The following is a 19,113-nucleotide window of genomic DNA, read 5'->3' as shown; positions in this document are numbered from 1 at the left end:
ACCTGCCCTGAACTTCCACTTGCAGGACCAAAGCGCCTAGGGTGAGGGGGGCAGGAAATGCTGCCAAGGAGCTCTGATGGCTGAGGGGAGGTGAGAGAAGGTGCCACGGGCAGACCCAGGCCCGGGTGGGATGGCATTCTGGTCCCACCCCACCTAAGGGGTCTCCATGCTCTCCCCCTCCCTTCCTCCTTTCCCTGCAGCTGATGTCTACACACTTGTTCTTTTCTCAGCAACTCTGGCCTTTTAGAGTGTCCCCTGGTTGACTAAGGCCCCCTGTCCTGAGCCCTCAGAGGACAAGGTGTGTGGGAATGTCAAACAGCATCTCCTAGGGTTCCCCCACATATTATTGACCACGGCTCTCCACACTGAGGCCTGCTGAGGGGTGCAGCTGGGCAGGATGGGGTGGGGGTGTCTGCCGTCAGCCTATAAAATCCCTAGGCACACCGTGCCCCACCCCACCTTCTTTTCCCTACAGCTGTAGATATAGAGATATATAGACCTATAGAATGTGTGTTATGTGTGTACACACACACACACCTTTTTTCCTATTTGACATCTGTCTCCTCCATCTAGAATGGAAATGCAGAGTCTAGGTGGGTTCACCCTCAGGACCGTGGTGCCAGGCTCATGATAGACGCTTAGCAATGTTTCTGGAAGGAATCCACAGCAAGGTCAAGCTGCTCTACTGGAGTTTCTGGGCCCTCCCCGGCAAGAACTTTCCTTTACATTCTGTAGGCGTCCCCAGTGTCTGCCTGCAGCCAGGCAATGGGATTATTTCATTCACTTTGGCTCGAAGGTGACATTTCACTTTATTAAACAAGAAGATGGCCTCTGAAGGCGCCGAGCCGCGTCCACCCAGATACCACCTACTGCAAACTGCCCAGCTTCTGAGCCCAAGCCCTGGTTGCTACTCCCAAGGAACGGTTTTACTTATGGAAGTGTGTGTGTGTGTGTGTGTGTGTGTGTGTGTGTGTTGTCGGGCAGGGGGCATTTCTCAAAGGGCCCCATTTAATAGTCAATTTCAGAAGCAGTGAGGCAGGCAGGCGACTCCATCTCATTCCACTGCCTGGCTGAGGGTGGTGAGCACACCAGCCTCAAGGCCTCAAGGAGGACACACCAACCAGAACCTTTCACCCAAATATTTATTGACCCCACACTCTGGAAGACCTGGGAACTTGCTGGGAACTTGGTTTTCCTGCAGGACTGGGCATAACAGCTAGAGAGCAGAAGGTGGGTGGAAGGGGGAGAAGGTGCCTGTGAGGGCACAAGAGGTGTGAACATGTGCCCTGGCACCCACAGAGACAGCTGCCCTGTGCACATCATATAGCCAAGCCCGCCCTGCAGGAGACGGGCATGGGGCAGGCAGCAGGAGCAGATGGGCACTGGGGTCCTCCTGGAGCCACCATCCAGGTCCTGGTCCCTGGGAGCCAGCCTTACTCCACAGGCCCCTTTTCTTCAGGATCCCCCAGATGCTGGGTCTTCTGCAGCTCCCACATCCCTGGGCTGAAGGGCCACCCAACAGGGTGAGAGGACACAGCCCACCACCACCTTTCCTCTCACTCCATGCCCCTCCAGAATCCTGCCAATCTGCTGAGGGAAGGAGACCTCTTCCAAAGATCAAGGCCATCACTGACAGGCTGAGCTGTGACCCCAGTGTGGTTGGCTCATGGGCACGTGGCCCTCCCCTCACCTAAGGCCCTGTCCCCCAGCCCCTTCCTCTAGCTCAGCCCTCCATCGTGGAACTGGGGGAGCGGGGGCTCGCCCGCCCCTTATTTCCATGATGCTGGCCTGAAGGCTCAGCTCTCTGGGGAGAGCCTGGATGTCGCTTAGAGTCCTGGTTTGTGGGACTTTCAGGGCTAAAACTGGAATAGCCCTGGGAAAACCAGGATGGCTGGTCACCCTAGTGTCATTCTCCCCCCAAACCCTTCTGAACCCTGCAGGTGGGTTCCACACAGATGACCCTAATGGCTTCCCACACCCCACCCTTCCCCTGCACCCTTGTGCTCCAGAAAAAAGCCACACTATTTTGCTTCCTTTTGTGTTTCAGACCCAGCTCCTATGGGTCCCGAGGTGCCATACCTCCCCTGGGGCCCTTGGGGCTCAAGCCCCCTTCCTCCCCCGTTCCCACAAGGTCCTGTCCAGTTGACCTTTCCACCCTAGGGGGTGGCAGGCCTTGGGACCCCAATCCACAGTTGAGACATGAAGCCCCAGGGCAACCTTGAAGTCAGGGCCAGAGGCATTTCCTCAGACGGCTCAAGAGAAACCTGGGCTGCCACCTCATAGCTGTGATCCAAGCAACTATCCCCAGGCCCCGCAAAGCCCCTCACCCATCCTGCCCCTCCTAGGGTTCCACACCCCAAGTGTCACAGGCTCACACTCTCTCCATGTAAACATCTTCATTACATCTTTAATGCTCTCACATGGAGCTGCTCTGGTTGCATATCCTGAATCCCTGGCAGCCTCCAGTCGACTCAAGTGCTAACGTATTTACAGCATTTAGAGGAGGGAATAAATCCAGAACCTTCCCCATGGGGGCTTCCTAGGCCCTTCCCTCCTGACACATGGCATTTGCCCAATGGAAGGTCTGCATACACTACCCCTGCATCCCCTCCAAGCAGTGGTGGACAGTGACGGTGGACAGGCTGGGCACAGGACATGCCTCTGTGCATGCTTGTGTGCATATGTATGCCCAGCATAAAAAAATGCCCCGCTCTTGGGGTCTGTCTCTGCCCAATGCCTTGCCAGGACCCCTGGTATCAGCCCTGACCCTCCAAGGCTTATGGAGAGGCCAAGTGCAGGGACCCATCTCCCCACTCTCTAAACACTGAACGGCTCTTCCCATAGATGGGATGGAGGTGGGGAATTCAAACATAGACTACGTTTTTTAGATGTTTTTCTGAGGTGCAATCCCTCACCCGCTTTCAGGCAGTCATAACTGCCCCCTCTAGCCTGCAGCCTGTGATTACTGTCCTCAGACCAACAGCCTCTCCCAACCCCAGATCCTCAGTAGAGCCCAAGACAGGGAGTCGTTTTCAGAAGCAGGTGAGCCCAGTGAAGCAATGCAGTGGAGAGAGGAACCGTGCCGTGCGTGCTTCCCTCTTCCCTGCAGTCCCTGAAGATTGAAGGCAGAAAAGATAGCCTACCCTGATGCTCCACTATATACCATGGGGTAGAGGTCGACTTGGAGGGTGGGGCCAGTGTGGACAATCTCATCCTGCCCGCTGTGCTGGGACAGGCACATGTCTGCCCGTGGGCACACTCATGCACATGCATGAGGCCTCTCAGCAGGTCTGGAGGGGGGCTGTATCCTTCCACTTCCATTCCCCTACTTCCTTCCCCCTCAGCTCCCATCCTAGCTTGGCCCCAGTAACATCTGGTTGCCAAGGATGGGTGGCTGGGAGACCTCCTGGACCCTCTGTAGTATGGATGGACCCTGGGTGTGAATTGCCCTTCTCCTGGCATCCTTGCATACTGGACAGTTTCAGCTCCATCTCTGGGCTTCTCAGGGCCCATAACAGGTGCTGCCCTACCCTGTCCCTATAGCTTGGGTTGTTTCCTCTCCCCACCCCAGAGGAGGCTCCAGATTCCAAAAAACAGGTCTCTCCCTAACAGAGGGAAACCTCCCCTTTCCTCCCCCAATCCCTCCCACTCTGTATCTCCCCCATTTCCTCCACATTAATGGGGCAGACCCTGACGTGAGGGATCTGGACAGGGGATGAGGAAGCCAGCAGAGGCTCTTGACCTTCTCAGCCTGAGGGATGCCCTCTGTGCCAGGGCCCTCAGGTCAGGAGAAGTCAGTGGTCAGAAGTCCAACCTGGCTAGGGCCCTCTCTTAGAGTCTAGAGTCAGCAGGTGGGTCTGGAGAACAGCTGGGGCCTGGCTCAGCCCTCTCATGTCTTGGCAGGGCAGATCTTCAGAGTAGGTCTTGACAATCAGGGAGTGGAGAGCTCTGTGGGCACCGTGGCGGGTCTCTATCAGAAGTCCGGGCTTGTCCCAGGCCACTCACGCATGGATGGCATTGGCCACATCGGTAAACACCAGCCGGCTGGGCCTCTGCAGTGGGCCCTGGGAGGGCAGAGTAGTCTGCAGGAAGATAGGCAAGGGCATCAGAGACCATGGGCAAGGCCATGCACTCACTGGCCCAGTCACCTCCACCCTCACTTCCTGGTGCCTGCTTATGCTTGGCACTAGCAATGGCTTCTGCCTGGAATGCCCTCCCTGCAAGCTCAGCCTATAAATACGACTTGGCTCAGATGACTCCTCCCCAGCTTGCCCTGTCACCTTGGAGGCAACTGTGTTGATTTCATTATGCATGCATCACCTTTTCCCAGCGGGGGATCTGTACCCCCGGGCCCTAGCACAGGGGCTGGTACAAGGAGGAACACGGGAAACAAGTTATCAAGTGGCCAGCAGTCCCAGCGGCTGGGTGGACCAAGGTTCTCAGTGTGAGTTCCTGAATATCCCAAGGGGGCAATATATCCTGACCCAGGTGATGCAGAACTGGTGGCAAAACCAAAGGGTCTTCAGACTCCCAGCCTGGATTCTTTCTGAGCCCAAGAAGACGCAAAGAGGCTGGATGAGTCAGGGGCAGGCCAGGCCTGCTCATGGTGCTCTGGCCCTTGCAGATTTGGGGAAATGGTGGCAAGTGGTCAGGCAGCCCAGTGGCTACAGCAGGATGGCCACACAGGTACCCATCCCTCTGGACACAGGAGGCAAGTTTGGCTGGGATCTTCACATGCCTGGGTCTGTCAGCCACTGGGAATCCACCAGCCTACTCAGAGGTACCGCTGCCCAAGAGTCTGGCCCCATCCACAACCCACTCAGGACCACGGACCCTCAGGAAGCAGAGGAACCTGGGGTCCTAGCCGCCAACAATCTCCCTCATTAGTCCTTTCCTACTTTCCTAACCAGTACATGGGGGCACATGGGGCAAGAATTAGGATTTTCAATTGTGGATGAGAACACTGAGGCTCAGAGATGCCAGTGGGGCTCCCAAGATCAGCAGGCTATGGGGCAGAGCCAGGCTGGATCCCAGGACTGCCTCGGCCTGGCCTTGCGCTGTGAGTTTGTGGGTGGCCCCAGAGCAATCTGACCACTTTCTGAACAAATCTGGAAAAAGCCATGTACCCAATACCTGCCATCTGACCACAAGGCAGGTGCTAGAAAGCTGCATAAGAAAGGAGGGAGGGTGAGGGTGGAGGACAGAGGATGCTGCAGGCGGGGTGGGGAACCTGGTCAGTGCCCACCTTGCCCTGCATGGCCTGAACAGAATTAGCAGCCTGCACGGAGGCGGCGTCCCGCCCATGCTCCAGCAGCTCCTGCTCCAACTCATCTTGTTCCTCCGTGGGGTCGAAGTTGTACATGGGCATGAGCTGGTGGCGTAGCTTCTCCAGCCTGGGGATGGGGGCAAAGGCTGCTGGGGACAGGGCAGGCCCTTTCCCTCCCAGCAGCCCTCCAGGCCCTGTCTCCTGACTAGCTGAGCCACAGCACACGACCATGCTTAGGGCCTTAAGATTTCCCTTGAAATGGGAACAAATGACAGACATATTTGCACCTATAGTACCAGCTCAACCCCTTAAATGGGTAGCCAGGGAGGCAGCAGTTACCCACTCCAGGTTAAGGCCATACGCCAAGTAGCTGTCATCCATGGGCCCCACAGGGATCACCTAGGCTAGGGCCTTGCTGTAATCCACAGTGTCTGAGTCTCAGGTGGGACTGGGGAGCCAGTAGCAGTTAGCTCAGAGCAGCAGGGCAAGCGCAGCTGGGCAGTTGGGTGGGAGTAATCCCAGCCTTCTCCCTCCCTGCCCATCCCCAGTCCCAGGGTTATACCCAGTTATCTAGAATCCTCACACCTGCCTGCCCTGTGTGTGAGATCCTTGTGCAAGGGGGGCCCTCAACCCTCCCCAAAGGAAAGTGGTCACCCCCAACCGTGAATGGGCAGGCGAGGCCTTGACTCCCTGATCAGCTTTTCACCCACTTCCCTCGGAGCCCAGTCCAGCACTGCCCTTGGGCTCGAGTTTTGGGTGGGATTTGGGTTTGGGTGGGGAATTACCTCTTCTTCTTCCTGATGTACAAAACCTGCAAGAGAAGGAGCAGCATCAAATGGCAAGGAGAGAAGGCCCTGAGGAACCCAGCAGCCCTTCTGGATGGGGACACGCTGAGGCTGACGAACAAGAGACCCGTGGGTCCCCATCTTAATGACACATACACCACCCCCACTTCACCTTCATGCCTCCTTTTTTTTTTTTGAGACAGAGTCTTGCTCTGTCACTCAGGCTGGAGTGCAGTGGCACAATCTCGGCTCACTGCAACCTCCGCCTCCAAGGTTCAAGTGATTCTCCTGCCTAAGCCTCCCGAGTAGCTCGGATTATAGGTGTGCACCACCACACCCAGCTAATTTTTGAATTTTTAGTAGAGATGGGGTTTTACCATGTTGGCCAGACCTGTTGGTCAGGTCTTGAACTCCTGACCTTGTGATCCACCCGCCTCGGCCTCCCAAAGTGCTGGGATTACAGACATGAGCCACCACGCCGGCCCCATGCCTCCTTTTGACATTGTTAGCTGCAGACAGTGCCAATACTAACTGTAGCTCCAGCCACTCAGCACCTGCCTGTGGCTCCCCAGGGCTGAAGAAAGGGAAAACTTCAGCACGTCCCCTCCCCTCAACTCTTCCCAGGCCCAAAGCCACATGCAGGCAAAAAGTAAAGGGACCAGGTAAGGTAGCACATGCCTGTAGTCCCAGTTACTCAACAGGCTGAGGCAGGGGGATCTCTTGAGCCCAGGAGTTCGAGTCCAGCCTGGGCAACATACTGACACCCCGTCTCTATAACTTGTAAAAAGAACCAGGGACAGGCAGTGGCCAGACTCTGTAGCGTGTAGAGCAGTGGCTCTAGGCAAGGCCCTGCGCTGGTGGTCTCCGGAGTTCCTATGGGAGGCTGACAGCCCCCAGTGGACTAAGGTAGGGGTGGGGGACTGGAGCCCCTAAGCATCAGCCCAGGTAAACCCCCAAAAACTCTGATGCAAGAGGAACCTAAGAAGGCCCCTAGGTCTGGTCCCCCATTGTACAGCCTTGAAGATGAGGGCCTAGGCAGCCTGAGAAAACATCTAGGACCTCTAGGCCAGAGTAAGAAACCCTGTACAATGCACTGAGGACAGGGAGGAAGTGGGTAAGACTTGGGGGACCACCTTGGGTGGGGAATCCAGGGACTTCTGCCATCAACCTGCTCTTCCCTAAACTGGCAGTTTCTGACTACCAGGAGCATGACTACCTCTGCCTGGGGGAAAGCACAGCCCTGTGGTTTACCCCAAATCCTCCCACATACTTTGTACCCCATTCACAGCTTGAATCTGGTTTGATTTCCAGCCTGGCCCAGAGCTCCTCCTGCAGGATCCCCAAAACCTGAAAAGAAACTAGGGTATTGATCCTTACTCTCCCTTCCTGTCCAGGGTCGCATGTAGGGGTGCTCCCTTACTCTCCTTTGGGTAGGCTGTGACAAGAACTCTGGGGTCTTCTGGCCCAGCCCCTGCCACCCTGAGCAAGTGGATCCAGCCCCAGCCCCAGCCCCTGTGATCCCCACCTCTCAGCCCTTGCCCCAAGCCCTCCTCCCTTCCCTGAGACCCTGGGATTCAGAAGGATCTACAGAAAAGGCCAGAACCTTTACCCAATTTCCATGCCTTTTCCCCTCTTCCTCAGCTAACAGCCAACCCTACACCTTCCTTTCCAAATCTTCCCTACCCCTCACTGTCCAGCAGGTGCAGCCCCACCTCCTCCAGTAACCTCCCCCACCACTGATCCTGGTCTGCCCGTACCAAGCACTTTTCCTTCCTGGGTAAGGCAGAAAGCCTGGTGCAGATTTGCTCCTCCTTGTGCCCACGGTCCTGCTTGAGGCTGGCATCGGGGAGAGGAAGCAGCACTCAGTGAGCACATCTGGGCCTGTCTCCGGTCCCCAGGAGCTATCTTCTGCCCTCCGCTGCCTTTGTCCTACGAGCTTCCTACCTCTGATTTTGGCAAGAGGGCCATCCACCCAGGCCTTCTGAATGTTCCTCTAGAACAAAGAGTAAGAGAGCGTTCTCAAGTTCCAAGGACAAAACCTTTCACTGAAAGTAACGAAGGCAGTTTCTAGGCCCCATTCTGCCCTTAAGTGTGCCTCCATCTGCTTACCCACTGCATGGGTGCCAAGGGAAAACATTGGCATCCTGCCTTACCCCCACCCAGGAGACCTCTCAGGCCCTGGCCTCATTCTGCCTGTGCTGCACCCTGGGCCTGCTTGCTGGCTGGCAGTTGCTCCCTGGCAGCAATCTGGAGCCTGCGGGGCCCATATGGCAACCCTGGTTTAACAGCAGCTCCAACCAGGCCATGATGGGCCATCCACAGCCCTACTTGTCAGAGCAACATGCTCCTGAGCCCAAGGCCAGCCATCAGAGCCTGCGAGGAGAAGTGGGCAGAATCCTACCATTGCCAGGCACACTGGGGAACCTCAGGGGCACCCCATCTTCCCTAGTCTCAGCCTGCACGATCTCCAGTGGTTCCTCAGTGACATTCTGAGTGTCCGTGTATCTTAGGGGGACAGCCCATATCCTTAGGGACTGACACCAGGTCAAGAGGCGTCACACTCACTACTGAAGGATACCTGCAGCCCTCTCCCCAGCCCCCTTCCTTCCTGATGGCTGCCACCTCTACCCCTTCTCATGACACGGAAGCCAGGCTTCCACTTTGAGGTCTCAGCTCTAATTTTGCTTCTCAGCTGTCCCTAACCACCTAGCCTGGAAAGCGCTCCTGCTTTCCTGAGTCCCCAAGTCAGTCCCTGCAGGCTTCCCTTGGAACTCTTGGTTTTTATCTGTTTCCCACTCCCTGTAAGAACCACAGGGCAGGACCTTGTCTTCCCAGCCTCTACTGGGTCCCAAAGGCCTGGTCCAGGGCAGGTACTCAGTAAATAATTGTCAAGTGAATAAATGAATGTTCACTGCCAACAGCCTCCCATGCACAGATCATCTTACCCAGACTCTGCAGCCCACGGTCCACGTCAACCACGTTTAAGCCTTTTCTTCTATTGCAACCCCACGTCCACTGCCCTAACTGTCCTGCTGGCTGCTCACAGAACCTTCTGTCTGCCTCCAAACTTTTGCCCATCAGGACCCTCTACTTGGAACTCCCTGACTACTATGTGGCCTTCACGACCCAGCTCAAGACACCATGTATTCCTGAGAACCTTTTCTGCTGTTTCCAATTGGAAGCATAGCCTCTCTGGTCTCTGGGCCCCAATGGACGAATCTCTGCGGGAGAGGAGGACCGCACTCTCATCAATAGATTGTTGGCCGGGCACAGAGGCTCATGCCTGTAATCCCAGCACTTTGGGAGGCCAACAGGGGCAGATCACTTGAGGCCAGGAGTTCAAGACCAGCCTGGCCAACATAGCGAAACCCCATCTCTACTAAAAATACAAAAATTAGCCGGGCGTGGCAGCTCACGCCTGTAATCCCAGCTACTTGGGAGGCTGAGGCAGGAGACTCGCTTAAGCCCTGGAGGTGGAGGTTGCAGTGAGCTGAGATCGAGCCATTGCACTCCAGCCTGCATGACGGAGCAAGACTCTGTCTCAAAAACAACAACAACAACAACCAGATTGTCTTCTGATTGATTCGATTCTCTATAAATCTAAACACTGATTATCTCCCCCCAGCCCACCCCAGCTCTCACCATGGCCACAGCCAGGCCTATCACCGTGATGATCCCAAAGGACAGAAGCATGGTACCCACGCCGGCCGTGCCACCAGCTGCATCAGGTATTCTGGTGTCATTAAAGGTGGTGGCCTCTGGGCTGAGGGTAGTGGTCTCGGAGGCTGGCCCATCTGTGGCAGGTTCCAGGTCAGACTCAGAGGTGGGTGGGCGGCTGCTGAACCAGCCCCTAGCAGATGCGGTCCTGGAGTTCATGCTGACGCGGAGAGGGCCCTGGCTGAGAGGCTGCCTGAGGCCAGTCAACCTGCCCACTCACTCCTGACTCCGGAGTGCCCCAGCCTGTGGTTCCTGCCACCTGTGGTGGCCACCTGCACAGCCACCTCCTTGGATAAAGGGAGCCCCCTGCCTTCCTGGGTGCTAGAAAGGAAAGAATAAGAAACATGAGGCTAAGGACAGGGGCTCAGTAGTGAGATGAAGTCTCTCTAGGTTCTGAAAGCACTGGGGAGGTAAAGGTTTGAGGGCAAGGATGAGGGCAAATTCAGGAGACATTAGGACACATACTTTACATATCTACGGTGCCCCTGCTTTTAGGAACAAAAATGAAGCCCTGCATCCTCTGTCTGTGGGTAAGATGATAATAGTGATCAAACCTGGAAGATAGGAAAGGCAGTGGGGATGTTTGAAAGAAAAAGTCTCCCTCCCTTGATCAAAAACTCCCCCCAACCTGTGTCCCCATATCCCCCACCTCCCCATATCCACCTCCTCATTCGCTGCCTCCCACATCCCTCATCTTGCTTGGGGAAAAAATACCACAGCTTTTTCCTTTCCTGGACGGAAACACTTGCCCAAGAGTCAGACAGGCCTGTCTTTGAAACCTAGCTCAGCCGCTTAACTAGTGATCCCTAGAAAGTCACTCCACCTCTCTGTGTCTCCGTTTTCCTGAGTCTAAGGTGGGGATATTGAGAACATCCCCACAGGGTCATGGGGTTACAGAATGGCAGAACAAACAGGTCTCGAAGAAAGACTTAGCTCAGCACAACCCCCATCCACAGTAAGCATCCACTACATGTTAGATTTTCTCCCCATGGCCAACCCAGTCACAAAGGGGAGCCATGGGAGCCCCTGGATCCAGTCCACTGTGTGGTCCAGACTATGCTTGGAGTGTGGGTGGAGGCTGATGTGGAAAGACCAGAAGACAAGAAGGAGAGAGAGGCTCTGGTTCTCTGGCGGGGCTTCTCTGCAGGCTCTAGGGGACACTGGACTGCCCTCCCCACCCACCAACAATAGAGGGGCTGCTAGGGTCAAGGAGAAAGGCGAGGCAGGAATGGAGCTCCCAGTTTGGGTGCCTTCTCTTCCTTTACCCTCCTCCCCTGGAAGCAGAGGGTGAGAGATTTGCCCAGTGCAGAGGGCCCTGGTTAAGGTGGGGTGGGAAGAGGTCCCAGCCAAGCTGCAGATAGGGCGGCCTAGGGAAAGGAGGGATACCTAGCTCATGGGTGCACACATTCCCCTGTGCTGGTTCATGGGCATTAGTGGGGTTGCCACCCTGTGCAGACGCATGGGCGTGTGTGAGGTGTGTACACACCTCTGATGGTCCCTGAGGAAAGGGCAAGGCTGGCAGAGAGTTATGAGGTAGAAAGGCTCATCCCTCTTTGCCTTCTCCCTCCAACTAGGCTGGGCACATAGGAAGTCCCGGGTTCTTTTCTTGGCTTTGCAACTGATACCGGGCGTGACCTTGGGCCAAACCCTTAACTCGTGCCCTGGGGCTCTGTTTACATCGCCTCCCAAAGGAGAGAAGGGGCCCTACTGACCACTTTCCAGGCCTGCCTCAGGGTCCAAAGGGGAAGGGAAGGAAACCGGGGTGAAAGGGGTCGGCACCGCGACCTTTGAGAACCCGCATGCCATTCTCCACCAGGTCTCTCAGTCCTCCCTGCCCCAATCCCCATGCCCGCCTCCGCGACCCTGTGATGCCTCCCTTCTTGCACAGGAGCAGCGACCTCAGCACTTACTTAATCCTCTCCCGGCGCCGAGCTCAGCTGGAGAGGCTAGGGGTGGTAGTGACTGGCAGGAGGCCGGGGCGGGGGGAACCCTCAGGCCCGGCGTCGGGGGCTGCGGGTCCGACCCGAGATCCGCCCTCTCTGCAAGCTCCCAGCCGCTGGCCAGGCCCGCTACTGCGCACCAGCCGCATCCGCGAGCGCTGGCTCTGCCGGCCTGAGCTAGGGTAGGTAGAGCAGGGACCCACGGCGGAGGTGGGGCCGGGCCGAGCAGCCTCGGGGGATCCCCGAAGCTACAGCGCCTTGCCTCCCTGCACGCTCCGCGCCCCCGGCCCCCGATTGGCTGTCGGGCCTAGAGCCCGCCCAGAATTGGACTGTTCGCTTGTCGCTCGGGTCCGGCTCCACCCCCAGAGGGAGCCCAGAGCCTGGTCGCAGTTTTTAGAGACTACCCCTCACCTCGTGGCCTGCGCTGAAGTTGGACGGGGGACTGTGAGTGGCCAGGCCCTTCCGGGCCAGAACTTGGGACCCCTGCCAGCTACCCGTGCCAGGACAGACTCACGCCCCCAAAAAGCAGATGTACAGAGGAGACTTGGGGAGAGCACTGGACTGGGAGTCCTTGGGCCTGCACTGAACTCTGGCTGACTTTGTGACCTTGAAGAAACTGCTTTTCCCTTCCTGAACCTTGGCTTTCTACTCAGAAGGGTCCTCTGGTGTAAGGGTTCTTGGCAAATGACTCCAACCCCGGGCTAGAAATGGGGAATCTTCGTCTAGAGAAGTTGAAAGTGGAGTGGATTTATTATTGGGCACCCCGACCCAGGCAAGTCTACATATACCCTCACAATAGCTTCCATCCACTGCATGATCAGCTCAGGGAAGGAGCCCTCAGATACTCCTAATCCGCCGGTTTTCAAAGGAGTTTATGGGAGTCACAGGGTAGCCTGGTACAAATGCAAACGCCCCTGTTTCTCCCGGTCTGGGAAGGAGGCAGGGAAACAGCATGTTTAATAGTAGTTTAAGGCCGGGCGTGGTGGCTCACTCCTGTAATCCCAGCACTTTGAGAGGCCGAGGCGATGGATCACCTGAAGTCAGGAGTTTGAGACCAGCCTGATCAACATGGTGAAACCCCGTCTCTATAAAAATACAGAATTAGCCGGTCGTGTTGGCTCAACACCTGTAATCCCAGCTACTTGGGAGGCTGAGGCAGGAGAATGGCTTGAACCCAGAAGCCGAGGTTGCAGTGAGCAGAGATCGCGCCATTGTACTTCAGCCTGGGCAACAAGAGCAAAACTCCGTCTCAAAAAAAAAGTAGTTAACAGTGTTCTAGTTAACAGTACTTTCCGGTGGGGGGATGTTGACAAGACACACTTTGCGAGATGCTGCCGTGTATTTTATAGAAGGCGCAACTGAGGTCCAGAGGGGTCCCAACACCTGGAGGAGTTGCCAATAGAGTCAGGATTCGAATCAGTCAAAGAGCGGACCCTGGAGTCTGGCCGCCAGCCGGCTGGCCCCCTGGTGGGCTCTGGCCACTGACCTCGGTAGGGTCACGACACTGGGACTGGACCCCAAAGTTGGACCAGCCTTTAACACTGGAACCCGCCCACGTACAGCTCCACCCAGCCCCCAGGCTAAGATAGACCACGCCCCCGGACATCTGGTCCCCGCCCGAACACCCTGGCCCTCTGGTGACACGCCCCCGTTGCGGCAGGCTACTGGGCTCCGCCCACACACCTCCCCGGCCTGGTTCCTAAACGCCAGCTCGGAGCAATTCCCTTGGGCTGGAGCCAAATACATGCTGTGATTTTAAGGAAGACTGGCAGGTCCGGGCCCCCAGGGGTCAACCCCACACACATCCCCGCACTTTCCTGTAGGCCTGCGGGCGTAGAGGGAGTGGAATTCACAGCTTCCCCACCCATCCGCAGGGGTCTCCTGGGAGGAACCCACCAGCGATGGGAACCCTGAAGCTGGGCTACGGCGTCCGCCCGAGCCTTTTCTTAAATGCGCCGACCCCGGAAGCGGGGCATCCGAGGGAGCGCGCGACGGGCCACGCACGTCCGGGCGTCCAGTTCGGGGCAGCTTCTCCGGCTGGTGGGCGGGTGGGGCAAGCCTTTCAGGCAGGTATGCATGGGAGGTGGGGATCGGAACGGGGTGTTTCGGCTGCAACCGCCTGGAGACCTGGCCGGTACCATTCTCCATAGTGCAGATGAGGAAACAGGGTTGGAGAGAGGGGACTTCGTCTGGGTCGTTAACAATGCGGTGCGTAGCTGTGAGGGAGTTTACACCTCTGACTTCGGGCCTTGGCTCCTGGGACGGCGCACTGGTGCATAGAGCCGCTTCTGGAGTCTGGTGGACTCGGGTTCGTGTCTTGCCTGGGACAGTTTTTTTTTTCTTTTTTTCTTTTGAGACGGAGTCTCTATGACACCCAGGCTGGAGTGCAGTGGCGTGACCTCGGCTCGCTGCAACCTCCGCCTGCTAGGTTCAAGCAGTTCTCCTGCCTCAGCCTCCCGAGTAGCTGGAACTACAGGTGCGCATCACTATGCCCGGCTAATTTTTTGTATTTTTAGTAGAGACAGGGTTTTACCATGTTGGCCAGGCTGGTCTCGAACTCCCCACCTCGTGATCCGCCCACCTCGGCCTCCCAAAGTGCTGAGATTACAGGCGTGAGCCACCGTGCCCAGCTTGCCTGGGACAGTTTCTACCTGAGTGACGTTGGGCAAGTCGCTTCCCTTCTCTGACCCTACTTGTATCTGAAGATGTGGCACTTAGCAGGTGCTCAATAAACGCTAGTTTGGACTTTTATCTGGAAGCAAAGGGGACTGCTGATTTTAAACCTTCAGTTAAACTTGCTTGTGACATCTTTAAATACAAAATTGTAAATTTTTTAGTTGGTGGTTTACGCTGATGTCCTGGATTATGGGTTAAATTCGGAGGAAATTTTCAGCATATAAATCCATGACATTACACACACAATGTCAAATTCAAAGCTCCCAATCAAAGGCAATCATCTGCCCCTTGTAACATCAGTTAAGATCATGTAACATCTGGTTCCTGCTGTGTGTTGAGCTGCCTCCCAGGCCTTGGATATTCATAGACTAATGCATTGCTTGCCATGGGTTTGGTGTGATTTTCCCCCATCTTACGGATTAAGAAAGTGAAATTCATAAATAATGACTTGCTCAAGATCACATACGCTAAGTTAGACACAGATCTGTCCTATCCCCACATATGTGCCCTAACCTACCACCAACCCATTTATTAGCAGAGACTGAGCTATGGGCTCAGCCCATTCCAGCTAAAAATGTGAAGAAAACGTAAGTGACCAAGACAAGAATGATCAAATAGGTGGATAAGGCTCTAAATGGAGTCAAGGGGGTGTCAGAGCAAGAGCACAACTATTCTCAGGCAATGTATTGGTAGAAGGGGGGATGTCATACAAGGCTCACCTGCTTTCCTGGTTCCTCTCACTCCCAGGGTGGCAACCAACTATATTTGAGGACCAGAGCCATTTTGGGGCACCAGAGCTTGTGACCTCTCCATCTCCACCCAGCTGGGTCCAGGGGCCACTCTCAGCACCCACCTCAGCAGCTGACATCATAAAGCTGACTTGGGAACCTGGAAGCACTTTGGAGAACCTTTTCCTGAGACATGGAGCTTTGGGGCCGAATGCTGTGGGCCCTCCTGTCTGGCCCAGGGAGGCGGGGAAGTACCCGGGGCTGGGCCTTCAGCTCATGGCAACCCCAACCACCTCTGGCTGGGTTATCCAGTGCCACAGAACTGGTCAGCCACTGGACTCGGGTCTTTGAGAAGAGGGGTATCCCTGAGGCCCGGGAATCCAGTGAGTACATCGTGGCTCATGTCCTTGGAGCCAAAACAGTTAAGTTTAGTGTTGTCAAGAGGACAGGAAGAGGGAGGAGGGAGGACTTGGGGAAGGGATATCCAGGTTTTCTGTTCACTAAGAGTGCTTAGCTGAGACTGATGGGATTTTTCTGAAGGAACGTCTTAGCGCCTGGCACACACTGTAACAGCTTGTTGGATGAATGAATATATCTCTGCCTAAGTGTTCTGGGATAGACACCTGGAAGCCTGGTGGTAGCTGTGTAAGCTTAGGCAGAACGCTGCCCCCTCTGGGCCCAGATGATGAGAGGGTTGGGCCTCCACACCAGTGCTAGGCAGGCATTATCCACATAAGACACCTGGGTTGGGGCCCTTGGGCCCAGTGAGCCAGCCACTTACATTCTCTGTGGGGACAGTTTCAGAGCCTGAGGCCGGCACTTTGGACCCAGCCCTTGACCTCTCAGCAACTACAGTGTATCCAGGAGCTGAGTAGCCGTCGATTGCAGAGGTGAGCACCCATGGATCAGACCTGAAGGATGTGTCTGGGGAGCAGCAGTCCAGCCTTCCCCATCCCCACCAAGTTCAGGGAGGAGGAGAATGTCCAAGGACTAGGGAGGTGTTGGGGTGCAGGAGTGGCAAGAGTGGGGCCGGGGCAGTGAATAGGAAGAAGGGAGGGAGGGGAGGTTTTGCCTCAGGAGTCCCAAGGCCCTGGAGACATGGTCTTGCCTGATACCTTTGGCCATAAGTGGTATCTCAATCCAGGCATGGTCCTGTTGGTCCTAGCTCTGTCACTGATGACCACCCAGCTGCCCCCTCTGCAGGATGCCGGTGCAGTACATCCTTGGAGAGTGGGACTTTCAGGGGCTCAGCCTGAGGATGGTGCCCCCAGTGTTTATTCCTCGGCCAGAAACAGAGGTAGGTGTGCCACCAGGGCAAGGCAGGGTCAGGATGATGGAGGAGTTCAGGGCACCAGTCTTACCCCAGGCTTCCTCCAGGGGGCACTGGGGCCCCATGACTTCAGGGACAGTGCCTTTCTAGACATGTATCTCCTCTCTGTGTTGGCAGAGCCCAGAGGACAGAGGATTCCTGTTGGTCCCCTTGAGTGTTATGTTCCAAGCTATCACCCCAGCCTCTAGGTCTGGCAGTGGCCCAGAGTGCCTCAAATAGTGCTGCCCAAGTACTTAGCCTGTTCTGCCATTTCTCTGGGAGCTGTCCCATGGCTCACCCAACCCACAGGGAACAAATGTCCTCCAGCAGCTTCTCAGGAGGCATGGAGGAAGTGGAGAGGACTACAGCTGGACACCTGGAGACCTGGTATCAGCTGTGCAACCTTGGGCAGGTCACTGCCCTCCTGCCATCTCTGGGCCCAGATGATGAGAGGGTTGGGCCTCCAGACCAGAGAATCTGGTGGCCCTCTTAGGTCTACTGATTGGTCTGGTAATCACCTGTGTTGTCCCTCAAATTACTAGGACTAGGGATGTGCGGCGCAAGTGTGTTATCCCTTGGTAAGGCACCCTGGTCCTGGAAGAGACGCTTTCTATGGCCCTTCTTGGACTCCCCTCTGACCTTGTAGATGACAGAGCTGGGAGCCAGAGGGCGCAGACCAGGGAGTGGAGCTGGGTGAGAGCTGGTGGGCAAGCCAGAGGGTGCCAGGTTCTGAGAAGGAGTGTTTCTAGAAAGACCCAGGCACACAAACCTTTCTGGGAAAGGTTAGTTTCCATTCCCCTGCTGTGGCCAGGGGGCCCCAAACCCTTCCTTCACTTTCCCAGCTTCTGTCCCCTAGCCAAGAAACTCTCTGACCCTTCTCCCCTCCATATCATGTGGTTGGGAGGCCAGGTCATTGCTTCACTGCCCAGTGTCAGGGCAGGGACAGTAGGGAATCTGAGGCCTTGCTGAAGTCAAGGCTGTCAAGGAAGGGAGCATGGGGGCAGCACTTGGACTTCCTGACTCCCAGGTCAGAGCCCCATCCCTCACATGGGGCTGCCCCATCTGGGATTGGCATGACCTAGGACACAGCATGGAGACCCAGAGCAAGGTGTGGCCTGCCACCTGCAGGCTTTGGGAGGCTTACCTGTGGCTCCTGAAAACATGTGATCTCTGGCGAAGAGATCATTTGCTGTCTCCGGCTGCCCAGGGTCAGGGCATGGTGACCTTTGAGTTCCTTCAGAGCTGACCTGGCACCAGCCATATGTGCCAGGGTTCTGAGTATCAAGCGTGGACTTTGGCTCCCATGTGGCCCCCTGATTCTTGGATGGGTCTGGGCCAAGAGAGCAGCTCTATTGCAAGGGGTGGGGTGAGGGGAGATGCTGCGATTGGGAGGCCAGGTGCTCACCTTGCTGTGCAGACATTTCTGAGAACTCATCAGGTTCGCCCCAATGTAAAGCCACATTGGGGGATGCCTTACCAAGAACTCAAGAGGACGTGGCCTGTGGCAGGGAGTAGTGAGAATGGGTGCAGGGGATGGTTTCTGATGAAGGGGGAGTCTGAAGTGCAAACTTGCAGGAGGCATGTGACCCAGTGAGTTGGATTTTCCCTAAGGGTGAGAAGGTGGTTCAGCCCCTGGCCTGGCAGTGAATACAGTAGGAAACTCAGGGCTGGGGGTGTGAGCCATTCTCACCCAGCCTGCTGTGAGGCTGTACAGGTTGTGGGAGGCTCAGTGTTTTGTCTGTGATTGGCTTGAAGGAGGCAATGCCACCTCCCTGGGTCTGCCCCACCATGGATGCCATCCTAATAGAGGGTACTCATGGGCACTCAGGTTCTGCCCAGGCCTTGGGCCAACCTCTTGATGGGGTATGGAGTCCATGTTGGGGCAGCAGTTCTAGGCAAAGCCAACAACTGCCTGCCCCTCACCTCCTTCTCGCATGCATCTGCACCTCACCCTGTTCTTGGATTCTTCCCATATTCACCTGGAGGGGGTGCCCTGAGCCTGTGACCAGCATGGCTTTTAGTCTCCCCAAAAGAGCCACCAGCGTTAGGCTGAGGGAGTCTCTTCACCAGGCGGAGAAGAGAAAGTTTCTGGACTCCTCGGGCTGTTGTCTACCCCTGCCCCAGGTGGCTCTACAACCAAGATGAGTTTCCTGTGCTCTGGAGTGTTATGACAAGCAAGAGGCCACTAGCGGTGGCAGGGGCTTAGTCTCTCAGCTTCTCACCCTCCCCAAGGTGGCCATCCACATACGTGATGTGTGTCTTTGAGGTCTTTGAGTATTTCTGTGAGGTGGCTGGCCAGTGTGGCTGGCTGAGGGGTCATTCTCCAGCCAGAGTAGGTCTGTCTATGGCCAGGAAACCAAGAGAGGCTTACACACCTGACAAGTCTTGGTCACCCTGCCAACCTCTCAGCGTGTGGCCTCACCACTGAGACCACAGGCTCTCAGCCACAGCCCTATACTGCTCACTCTGCACCTGTCCCAACCTTGCAGGCTCAGCTTGCCACAAGTACCCTAGTGGTCTCCAATAGTGCCTGGCACAGGGCTGGTGAGAGCTAGTGAATACACACCCTCTCCTGCTGGAGCTGGGCCCCATCACCCACAGGCAATCATTTGTTTGGTGCAGAAGAGGCTTGGAACAGGGAGGGTTGGACCTGCTGGCCAAGTTCTGCCTGCTTTGGACTTGCCACCCTCAG

At 56.1% G+C, this 19,113-nt stretch overlaps 2 protein-coding genes across 20 annotated transcripts in view; one reads left to right on the top strand and one right to left on the bottom strand.

Annotated features, from left to right (window-relative positions):
* Positions 1–2,387: 2,387 nt before the first annotated feature.
* Positions 2,388–15,202, bottom strand: LOC129481389 (uncharacterized protein C3orf18). Of its 9 annotated transcripts, XM_063636327.1 has the most exons (7): positions 11,679–12,002; positions 10,234–10,322; positions 9,694–10,089; positions 7,809–8,044; positions 6,052–6,077; positions 5,246–5,393; positions 2,388–4,082 (listed from the first exon to the last, which is right to left on the bottom strand). In XM_063636327.1, the coding sequence occupies exons 3-7, from the start codon at positions 9,925–9,927 to the stop codon at positions 3,974–3,976; spliced, it is 753 nt and encodes a 250-aa protein (XP_063492397.1). In that variant the 5' UTR covers positions 9,928–10,089; positions 10,234–10,322; positions 11,679–12,002; the 3' UTR covers positions 2,388–3,973. The 9 variants fall into 9 exon arrangements, with proteins under 9 accessions (XP_063492397.1, XP_063492412.1, XP_063492409.1 ...); XM_063636342.1 differs by lacking the exons at positions 10,234–10,322; positions 11,679–12,002 and adding an exon at positions 15,104–15,202; XM_063636339.1 differs by having other exon boundaries at positions 9,694–10,322.
* Positions 13,683–19,113, top strand: part of HEMK1 (HemK methyltransferase family member 1) — a 37,566-nt gene continuing 32,135 nt past the window's right edge. For 7 of the 11 annotated variants that reach the window (XR_008657332.2, XR_008657322.2, XR_010120040.1 and 4 more), the window contains exons 1-3: positions 15,189–15,533; positions 15,911–16,002; positions 16,316–16,409. Coding sequence is in view for 6 of the 11 variants with exons in the window: in XM_063636305.1 (XP_063492375.1) it covers positions 15,306–15,533; positions 15,911–16,002; positions 16,316–16,409 (414 nt within the window). In the remaining 5 variants the exon portion in view is untranslated. Of the gene's footprint in view, positions 13,779–15,131; positions 15,534–15,910; positions 16,003–16,256; positions 16,410–19,113 lie in introns of those variants that run through there. The other 4 variants (XM_063636301.1, XM_063636315.1, XM_063636318.1 and 1 more) reach the window with 4 other exon arrangements.

This window comes from Symphalangus syndactylus, chromosome 1, assembly GCF_028878055.3.
Source record: "Symphalangus syndactylus isolate Jambi chromosome 1, NHGRI_mSymSyn1-v2.1_pri, whole genome shotgun sequence".
In the NCBI taxonomy this organism is placed as follows: Eukaryota; Metazoa; Chordata; class Mammalia; order Primates; family Hylobatidae; genus Symphalangus; species Symphalangus syndactylus.
This window is presented reverse-complemented; position numbering and strand designations above follow the sequence as displayed.

What these genes read in the sequence shown, in the direction of transcription:
- LOC129481389 (XM_063636342.1), bottom strand. Translation starts at nt 9,927, where the DNA reads ATGAACTCCAGGACCGCATCTGCTAGGGGCTGGTTCAGCAGCCGCCCA. An exon ending in TAGGCCTGGCTGTGGCCATG is followed by an intron (nt 8,045 to 9,693) that starts GTGAGAGCTGGG and finishes TCTTTGTTCTAG; the next exon opens with AGGAACATTCAGAAGGCCTG. An exon ending in TTCAGGCCATGCAGGGCAAG is followed by an intron (nt 4,083 to 5,245) that starts GTGGGCACTGAC and finishes ATCTTCCTGCAG; the next exon opens with ACTACTCTGCCCTCCCAGGG.